The following is an 11,046-nucleotide window of genomic DNA, read 5'->3' as shown; positions in this document are numbered from 1 at the left end:
CTCTTTCCTTTTTATTTTCTGTGTTCTTCCTGCTGCTGCTGCGACACAGAAGTGCGACGCCTGACTCACTTTAACTGACGTGAAGGTCAGACCTGAGCGTTCAGACTGAACCTCCGTGGAAAAACAATGGATACAAATCTGATTAAGGAGCTCATCTGAAGGTGGCCGGGGTCAGAGCTGGAAAAATAAAATTGAATCCACGATTTTCACACTGACATAAAAAATTAGATATGGTCCTCACGTGTCCTCTGAGCTGTTAACCACCTTAAACCCTAACCCTAATACTACTGCTGCTAACGTTGGGGGGTCAGAGATGCTACATGCTAACGCTTCGCAAAAAAACAAACTGCAGGAAAGTTCCAGCAGTGAAGAGTTGGATTTCAAAATCAGCTGCGTCCATGGACCGGATTCAAAACCAGCTCCGTTTAATTCCCTAAATATTGTGGAAAACACAGCACCGGTGTCAAAGATACGTCTCCTCAATATTGTCTGTCAAGTTCTATTTTTCTTAGGACAGAAGAAGACGTTGGCTCGCCGTGAGCCGCTAATTCATGTAAAATGATAAGTCTGGGGGAATTTTTCTTTTGCTGATGCCAAACCTGTGGTGGAGCGATGGCAAGTGAACGGGTTCAGAGGTGGCTAACTGATTTCCATTTCTATTTCTAGGACAAAGACGTGCAGGGCTGATGTGCTGGGACATCTCTTTAGATCCATTTCATTCTGCCATAATCAGGCTTTAACCGTGGCCTAATACTCAGGATTAGAATGGGTTCAAAGTGCAAACATCCAGATCCCCCCAGTGTTATTGCAGTCTGCCAAGCTCTCTCTGCATGTTTCAATGTGTGTCTGTGTGTGTGTGTTTGCTTGCATGCAATCTCTGGAGCCGGGTTATCTGTGGATCCAGGCCCATAAACCTGACCCTCCCTGTGCTCATTCAGGAGTGAAATATTTTTGGTCAATAGGTTCTCCTCCTCCTCCTCTTCCTCCTCTTCCTCCTCCCCACGGTTACTTGAGGTTTAGTGATGGAAACAAAAACTGAGATGGGAATGATGCAGAGATGATAAAGGGCCAATTTCTTCCCAGCCTCGTTGTTTGGTCCAGTCACTCAGTCCTTTGTTTGGCCGCCTGACCTGGACTCAGGGTTCGTTTTTTTTGGAGGTGCTGCTAAGTGTGAGTGATCAGATTGTGGTTCCGTCTGCTCGAGTATTTAGCCTTTTTTCCTCCCCTCTCTTCTCTTGTTTAATTCGGACATTGCAGCAGCGGTGGTGACTGGGAGTAGCCACTTCCTGCTGGCTCGTCTCAGTGAAGGTCTGAATGCTGTGCAGCAGCAGGCACAGAGAGAGAGCGAGTGTGTGTGAAAGGTAGCCAATGAATGTCACCTCTCATCCACTTTCTCATTAAACAACCTGCTCTCTGTCTGTCACATGGGCTGTATCCATCTCCTCGTTCGGCGCCGTAGGCACGTGAACGTGCGCGCGCCCGCGTAGACACTGGAGCCCAGGAACATGCAGGGATCCACAGCCCCCATTGCACTGTACGAAAAACAAGCCTCCCCTGGGCCGGCCAGGAATAATAAGTAGTAGATGATTCATGATGGAGATGGGGAATGTATTCGGCAGGACCACCTGAGTGACCTCATTTAGCAAACCTGAGAATAAATATAGACCACCGCTTCACACTCAGATTGTGTGTGTTTGTCGTCTCCAGCAGCCAGCACTGCATCTCTCACACACGTCTCCCACTCTCCTCCTCCTCCTCCAGCAGCCAGCACTGCATCTCTCACACACATCTCCCACTCTCCTCCTCCTCCTCCTCTGAGCACCTCTGGGAGCGGTCCCTCCGTTCTGCCCCAAATGTCATTGCGAAATCTTTGTGCATATTCACATGTGCAGGTGTGAGCATTTCCAAGGCCTTGTTAATGTGTTAGTAGCACAGATCTGCGTACAGCGCTGAGACAGGAGCGTTTCTCGGAGGCCAGCGTTCCTCCTTATACGGCTCTCTTTTGGCTCCTGCTTTGTTCTTTAGCGATTTCCCAACATTGACATTTGGCAACTGGTTTCTCTCATGACTTCAGCAGCTGGAGATCTTTTGTTCTCCCACTAGTCACTCTGAGTCCAATGATCCACACCCACAAAAAAGCCCTAAATCTAACCCAAACTCTCTTCGGAGACGACAGCTTTATTTGAAAAAAAAAAAAAGAAAAAGAAAAGGACTATTTTTTTTTTGTATTCTGCGACGCTAGCGTTGAACTATTTTCTCCACTTAATCCTTAGTGGCAGACTCGTTGCTTTGTTCTTCACCCCGCTGTTACATTGTCCCCTTATTTTTTATTATTATTATTATTTTTAATCTGCACTAAGAAATACAGGAAGGAAGGAACCGGTTTCATTAGATTCCTCTTTCCAAAACATGACATTAGCTGTCGACCTTTTAATGTCTGGAAATCCAGATTTGGATTAACATCAGTATTTGAGGGTGAAATGAGAGCGAGATGAGGAGAGAGAGAGATAGACAGAGAGTGGAGGCAGAGAATTAGAGGGAGGACGGTTGAGTCCAGGGACAGAGGAGGTAGAGAGTAAGTAAAAAGCTTTGAGATTAAAGAAAAAGCTGGCAGCGTGTCCTTGATGTGGACTTGGATTATAGATTTGGCACATGTGGCTGGCAGTCCATCTTTTTTAAGTGAATTCTTGACATGGGGGGATATAAATACGACGATATCAAAAACGGATTTCAACGACAAACACAGACAAAGTACAGGTACTCTAGAGAAGACATCTTCGGAGAGCGTTTTAATGCACTCAACATTGACTCCTGCAGTTGATTTACATCATGAATAGTCCTTAAAGGACGCATTCACATCAGGAAATGTGGTTAAAATTGGACACGGATAATCACATTATGAATTTCCAGGAGTACAGTCAGGACCTTGAAGGATTTGACGTTTTGAACGGCCTCAACACAAACAACATGGACACTGATCACTCCTTGATAAATCCAGTACCATTTCAGCTGTTAGTCTAAACACACTCCTCCAGAGGCCGACCCGTCATCCAGCCATACACTGTGAGTAATGCGACAGTCTGAAAGGAGGAGTTCATTTAGATGACAGGAATAAGTTAGAGCGGAGAAGATTTGCTTTCCCTGGGTAGATATAAAATCCAGAGCTCATTCTTAGTCAGATAATTCCACTGCCTTTGAGCTTGATCTATGAAAAAGGCCATTTTTGTACAACCTTGTGCTAATAGTTTATAATTGTAAGAAGGGGCTGGGAGTTTGGGGGGAAATCCCTGAATGAGGTAAAGACTGGTGGCAGCACCGATGTAGGACTAGAGTCAGAAGAAAGTCAACATATTTTTCTACTTCTCATCTGTGAGTTTCAACAACTAAGAAATCTGAACAAATCAGGACACGTGTCTTAGTGTGTGCCATAGTGTAGCGGTTAGATCGCCCGTGTCCTGATTTGTTCAGATTTCTTAGTGTGTGCCATAGTGGAGCGGTTAGATCGCCGGGTTCAGAGGCAGAGACCGAGAACCACATGTTTGATTATTAATCCTCCCCTTGTAAGTCCCTTTAGATAAAAGCTTCCTCTAAATGCATAAATGTAAATATAGAAAAAAAAAACACATGCCATTCTGTGACATTCCTCTAAATGCATAAATGTAAATATATAAAAAAAAACACTGTCTGTGACGTCACAAACTGATCCGCAACTGTCGGATCGCAATCAGGTATGAAAAAAAAAAAACTTCACACAGCAGATATTTAAGCACAGAGCTAAATTAAGCATTAATCAACTGTAACAACCCAAGTCTCCTCAGGCCCGCCCCCTGTCGAAGAGGTGGGCGGAGCATGCATTTAAAGATAAAGGCGCAGAAACCAGACGTTTAGAACAAGGCTGTTAAACACAACATCCTGCTAGGAAAAATAACATGTCATGCCGACATCACGGAAAGAACTAATCTGACCAACAGTAGAACAACTTCACAGCCACTTGTCCTGACGTGTACGTTCACAGCACCAGGTCTCAGCCCTGGACAGACTGTTGTATATAAACATCTTGGCTTGTCTAAGTCCTGTTGAGTCTACAGTATGGGCTGGATTTGTCTAAGCTCTCCTGACACCATGTTATCACAATCATTTTCTCAAATTAGCACATACTTCCAGCCGCACTGGCAACGTGTTGTGGTCGACTTTGTAATCAGGAGCAAGGCTACGATCTGATAGCAAAACATAACATTAGTGCAGTTTATTAGTTTGCCTCAGAGTACAAAGCTGGAATCCCACAAGGCAACAAACTGTCAGCATCAATGACGTTCAGGAATGAGGAGTCATGAATCAACAGCACAAGTCTGTGACGCAGCGGCGGCGTCAGCGGCAGAGCCAGTTTTCAGCGCGGCTCGTTATAACATGAGTTCACAGCAGTTGAATCACATCGGGGAGGGACGTGTCAGCGGATTAGCAAGAACGATATATGCACTCCTACCCGGTCTGTAGGCGAATCGGCCTCGTGTTGTCATCAGTAGATAAGCACACTCGCTCGCTCTCTCCGTGATGATCTCATCGTAATGAGGGAGTCGTCTGAAGCAGTCACCCGGGAGATGGTCATCGAGCTGAGAGGGAGGAAGGAAGAGGGGAAGAGTCAGATAGAGTGGGGGGAAGAAAAAACAACAACAAATTAGGTAACTAAAAAAAAAACAGACTGATAATATAAAAAGAAACAAAAGCAGTTCAGAAGAAGGAGGGAGGAGGATGGGGGGGTGAAACAGCAGACTAGGAGGAAATGGACATTTGGGGAATTCCAAAATTAGAGCAGCCGTGCTCTACGTGCTCATACAAACACACACACACACACACACAATAGCACACCTTCCCAGTGCCTTTTGCTCTGCGGCTCAGTGTAAAGGTCAGAGTCACACTCTGTCTCCCTAGGTCATTATCACGGGTCCGAAAATAGACGGCCAATTATGTCAGCGTGTCTGAAGTCAGTGTGACATTGAATAAACAACCAGCGACCCCCGGCTCCTTACCCAAGTCAGAACGGGAAAAAAAAAAAAAAAACGACAAGAAACCACAGTAGCCTACGTGCGAACTGCCCAAAAACGACAAGAAACCACAGTAGCCTATGTGCGAACCGCGCTGTGTGTGTGTGTCTTTTGGTTTGGTCAGCAGGTGTTAACGAGTTGTCGTCTCCACACCGACGATGCTCTGATTGGCTGTTTTTTTTTCTCATCAAAACTTGGTACAAATATGTAAATATCTGGGGGTGTAGGAAAATATCGATACGCTAAAATATCGCGATATTTCATTTCACGATACAGTATGGATATTTTATTAACATTTACCAGTCAAATAATTATGGAGTTGGTTATTTTTGTGTGTGTTTATATTTAGTAGAGAAACGTTCCTCAAACCGCGGCTGATGGATTTTTTTTTCAGTAGTTTGTTTGGTTCAGATTTATTTGAATTTATGTCTAAATGGAAATGTCGTTTTATTTTTAAATTTAATTTAACTTTGGAGTTTTGGGTTTTTATTTTTTGTTGTTGTTGTTTTGAATAAAGGAACCTTTGTTCCCAGTTTGACAGGATTATGGCTCGAGCCACAACCACAAATGGGTCGACGTCCCCACGAGGACAGAGTGTCCCCAGAACAATAATATTTCTGCATATTATGTAAAAATATCACGTGTACACACACACACACACGTATGCACAAACATTACAGGAAGTATTTAGCTCTCAGCAACAGCAGCAGTAATGACACATGTGGCTCAGAGGGAATAAGCTGCTCAGGGACTTGGCAGCAGCTGGAACTCTCGCTGCTGTGTCTCACTGCTGAACTATGTACCAACCAAAACACACTCCCTTCCTCTCACACTCTCTCACACACACACACACCTGAGGTCTCAGCCACACACTCCACACACTCCAGTGTCGTTGCGTTCATTTGACTTCACTTTATTGTGCTAATGAGAGCTAGTATTGAGAAGAGCTGGCAGCTGATTGAGGGTGAGAACAGCTAATCACCGGAACAGCTAATCAGTGCTTGTCGTAACTATTGATTAGTTCTGTGCGTTATGGGCATGCTCATTAACTGTCTGATCTTCTCTCCCTCTCCCTTCGCCTCCCCCGTTTTTTTTTTTATTCCTTTTACTCCCCCCCTCTCCTCTTTTACCTCCCCCCCCATCCTCCCCCTGCAGCAACTTCCAATGGCACAGTTGAGGGCCTGGAGAACCGTGAGGGAGGCGTGTGCAGGAGCCGAGCCATGAAAGTCATCATGAAAGTCGGACAAGGTTAATGCTCTCACCTCACACACACACACGCACACACACACAGAGAGAGAGAACAATGGCGTGCCGGTGCTTAAAGACATGTTTCACTTTGGCGTGACATTTTCATTTGTCGCCATGTGTGGCAGCGGGGCTCCGTCTGCCAGCAGCCCTCTGATTGGCCCTGTGGCTTCAGTGACTTCAAACATTAGGTACGAGCCTCTGCAGCTCCTTCACCTGGAGCTGGAAGATGAAATCAACATCTCTGAAGGTTGATATAATAAAAATGAAGAAGAAGCTAAAACTGGAAACTATTTTTTTTCATATAAATTAAATATAATATAAATTATAAATTAAAACTGTACAAATACAAACCTCTATATTGGACAGGCATTGGAATAAAAAAAAAATCCAAACAGTGACAAGCACTTATCAGTACTTACAACTGAACATCACATGGTCTTATCACAGCAGGGAGTAATAAAGTCATCCATGTAATTATATCTATTAAGGTATAAATAATTTCCTGTTACAATAGCTAATTAGAATGTTATGAGCTGGTCGTAGGCGTGTTCAAACCAATGAGGTTCAGTTGGTTTCAAATGGTTTTTAATGACGCAGACCTTCGGTGGAGTTTGAACCGCAACACTGGGCTCAGTGGAATAAATAAATGACTCACGGTGAGGGTTTAGCAGCTGTACTTTGCACCCAGTGAAAAATAGGTCGCTATGAATAATAAACGAGATTTGTCTAAGCAAACCACTGGCACGGAGCAGACTGTCCCTTTAACCAGTCAGGCAGTATTAGGTCATTCTAGGCAGCGTTGCAAATCAATAAACAGCACCGCCTCATGGAGGCCTGTATTGGATTTACAGGATTTTTCCTCCGGTCTGATGAAGTTCCTGGAACTGTTGGAGGCTCAGCTGTGTAAATGTTTATTGTGCTGAAGAATCATCATTAAACTAAAATGTCATTTTGGCTTTTACATTTACATTACAAGTAAAAATGGACTCTTTTGGGGTTTTTTTTTCTTAAAGAGAAAAAATGGACTCTTTTGGGGTTTTTTTTTCCTTAAAGAGAAATGTTATGTGTTAATAGACGTCTTGACCGATGGCCTTATACGGACTTGGTGTGAAAATGTGTTTTCATATACAAACTGGAAGTGTTGAGGCTGAAGAACGACTCCACTTCCTCATTAGATGTTTCTCCACCACGTGTACATTTTTATCTGTGATTACAGTGAGTGGAGGTAAACGGAGCAGCTGTGTGTAGGTTTCCTCCACAGAACATTTGGTTCGCATCACGATATTTCACCGTGGGCCACAACCGCTATTCAGTACGTGGACATCCATATCCTGGTTTTGACAGAGCGTAGTACACAGATGTGGGGCTGAGTAAACAGCCGTCCTGTGCTAAGTGTGGTTGTTTTGACTGAATTAGACACTAATCATCTGAGAGGAACATCTGCCTGCCACCATTATTCCAGCGTTAAAGCTGACTCTCAACCTGTCAGGAATAAACCGGGGGCTGTTGAGAAATCTGTCTGAGTGTGTCTGAGTGTGAGAGAGAGAGAGAGAGACGGAGAGAGAGAGAATATATGTGTCTGCAAATTTGTGTGCAGATATCTGAATGTTGGCTGGTCGGATGACAGCGGTGAAACCGGGCGTCACTGAGAGAATAGAAGTTAACAAGCTGCTGATGCTAGCTGGGCCTGACTTGGAACAAATTCAGTGGAACCCAGTGAACACACCTTCCCACACACACACAGAGATGGCATTGTCTTCCCATGTAGGTCAATTAGAGCGTTCCACCGCCCAGGGTTGCAACACCGTCGTGGCTCAGCTCTGTTGTTGGAGTCGAGCTCCAACAACAGAGATTAAAGAAATTAGAAAAAAACACAGAAAGGTTCGGTTCTAGGAAAGTTCCTCCTCAGCTCCTGCGTCTATTTCTGTGACTGCCGTCTGTTCGTCCACTTCACCACAGCCGTGCACTCGTTTCCCACAGACGTCTGCAGCGAGCTGTCACTCACGATCAGCGTGGCCTAAAAACCCTGTTAGAAAAGGATGTTGTTGGCCCAGCTGCTCCGACTAAATCTGTACAAATCTATGCTAAATCTATTTCTGTGCGCGATGCATAATGTGGCTGCGTCTAACCCAGTAATAATTAGAAGTAGGGCTGTGAGGAATTAGGACTCTGAAGGAAACTTTGATTATGCTGCTGTGGACAATTTCTCTGTAATTCTTTATTTTCCTGGAAAAAATAATGAAGGCGTCCCAAGGGCAGTAGTGAGAGCTGAACGCTTCTGCTGATTTATTGGCCAAAGTGTTGACAGGAAATTCATTTTATAGTCATTTATACAAGCACATCACCAACAGGCAGAAAAACTACAAAACAATCGCTGAATCCGGACTTTGAAAAGAATAATCTACTGCTTTCCTGTGTTTTAATGAATTATAAATTAAGTACCTTTGGCACTCGGACCGAGAGCAGACGTCGCATTGGCATTCTGGAGACTGTAGAGGGCACACTACTTTCTGACATTTAAATCAATGTTTTAAAAAAGTCCCCTGAAAGGCAGATGTGTGATTCAGAGAGTCCTTAAACTGAATGCAGCTCTACTTTCATCACCCCCCACCCGGCTGCCCTCACCCCCCGGCTCCCCCACCACACAGAGGCACTGCTTTGACCCAAGATGGTATTCTTTTTGAATCCGTGTTTACTCTGCCTCTGCAGCTGAATGCCAACCATCTCCGTCTCCGGCCAGATCTCTGAGATCGCTCCATATGTCGACTGTTAATTCTATGCACATCACAGCAGGGATGATTTTTTATTTTTTTTATAGCTCAGGCAAACAGAAAATGTAGAGAATGTAACCCTGAACCTTTAGCGTTACATTTACATGTAATTGTGGAAACGTTCCCAGATTCAATCACGTCGAATTATCCCGTTTGTGGGAAGCCCGCCTGCTCTGAATCTGGGAAATCTAATTGGGCTTTGAATGCCACACGTTCCGTCTTTTGTCTTTGTGTCATGTGTAAAGTGAAAAAAACGAAGGGGAAACGGAAAGAATGAGGGGCGGTGGGCGGGGGGGTAGGGTGGAGAAGATGCTGGAGCCCATATTTTATATATAATGGCTGTTCAGCACTCTTTTTTTTTTTTTCCTGCAGCACATCATGTCAGTGTGCTCATTAGAAATGTGTTGACTCACTGCCTCTCACGCATGCATGCACGAACCCCCCCAAACCCCACCTCCAGTTTTCTCGGCTTCTACCTCTCCCAACATATCTGTCTCTCCCTAGTGCCACTGGATCTTTTCCACCCCCCATCTACTCCCCCACTCCTCTCTGCACCCTTCCCTCCTCCTGGAGGGCTGGCAGTTCGGAGCCCGTTGCTGTCTGCATGGCTAAGTGAACTGTCAGCAGAACACACAGAAAAATGGGCACCGAACATTAGGAGTGTAAGAGGCTGGGGCTCAGTGCTGGACACACGCTGTGGGTCGGTGGGTGAGGGGGTGGGGGTGTGGGTGAGGGGGGGTGTAGACACAGAGTGAATCAGATCACTGTGTCCTCTCATATCCGTGCAGGGACGTTCCCCCTTCTCACTCCTGTCTCTTCTCATCAATTATTGACAGCACACAACAGCTCGTGGATACTTCCACCACGACTGCCATCAGTATGTAGTAGAGCGGTCCATACTTGACGACAGCCAAGGAGTACTGCACTTTGTACTGCACTTTGTACTCCATTGTTTTCATTAAGGGCTACTAATAATATTACAACTGAAGCCAATGATCTCATATGATCAGAGTTCAAATATTATTAGGGCTGTGAGTTGGTAAGAATCTGGCGATGAGATAAACATCACGATACACAGGCACCGATACAATATACTGCGACATATTGCGATGCTACAGTCAATCAACGATATATTTTCCCCCTCAGTCTAACAGTAGTCCCAGTGTGATCCTGGTCTGAGACTCTGTTCCATCTGAACATCAGTTCCTAACTCTGGAACAGAGGGATCTACATTTGGAATCACTAGAGGAGAAAGAAAAGAAGAAGAACATAGAATAGAATAGAATAGAATAGCCTTTATTGTCCTTGTACAGTGTACAACGAGATTTGAGACATGAACCAACACCAGGAATATTGGACTAAAAAAAATCAATGACTGAGGAGATTGATACAGGATCAGGAAAGGAAGTATCAGGGAGATTGATACAGGATCAGGAGAGGAAGTATCAGGATATTTCAGGTTTTTTTAAAAAAAAATAAACAGCCATTTAATTAATTTAACTCTCCAGAATGTTCTCGTCTTTGAGTTCAAGCCTATTTTTTTTTTCAGTTTCACAAATTTCCAGACCTTTCGTGACATTTCACGACACGTCTCGGTCCAACTGAGATGGAAATAGCGTCTGGACTGTTGGACTGTCAGGCCCTCATGCGTACACGCCACAGACATGTGCACAACCTAACACACTCCCCACCAGGGACTTGGATGTAAATTGCCAGTTCACACACACACACACACACACACACACACCCAGCCCTGCAGCAGGCCTTTGGGCAGATGCAGATAAGACCTGATAGACAGAGAGAAGATCTGATATCACGCTCTGGAATCTCTCCGACCGGCTTCGCTAATAGTTCAGAAAAGTCCGTCTGCCGGCCCTGCCCTCGTAAAAGCCACGGCGCGGACCCGCCAGTGTTTACCGCACGGAGACTTCAAAGTACGTGTGCTGAAATCACAACAGACAGACAGATAAACTGTCTGTTTCCTT

The 11,046-nt window shown here is 44.8% G+C and overlaps 1 protein-coding gene across 1 annotated transcript in view; it reads left to right on the top strand.

Annotated features, from left to right (window-relative positions):
* Positions 1-11,046, top strand: part of efnb1 (ephrin-B1) — a 68,041-nt gene that overhangs the window by 50,339 nt on the left and 6,656 nt on the right. The window contains exon 3 of the mRNA XM_008327415.3: positions 6,198-6,290. Within this exon, the coding sequence (XP_008325637.2) occupies positions 6,198-6,290 (93 nt within the window). The remainder of the gene's footprint in view (positions 1-6,197; positions 6,291-11,046) is intronic.

Source organism: Cynoglossus semilaevis, chromosome 15 (assembly GCF_000523025.1).
Source record: "Cynoglossus semilaevis isolate Cse_v1.0 chromosome 15, Cse_v1.0, whole genome shotgun sequence".
Taxonomy (NCBI): Eukaryota; Metazoa; Chordata; class Actinopteri; order Pleuronectiformes; family Cynoglossidae; genus Cynoglossus; species Cynoglossus semilaevis.
The sequence above is the reverse complement of the archived record's forward strand: the minus strand, read 5'-3'. Positions and strand labels throughout refer to the sequence as shown.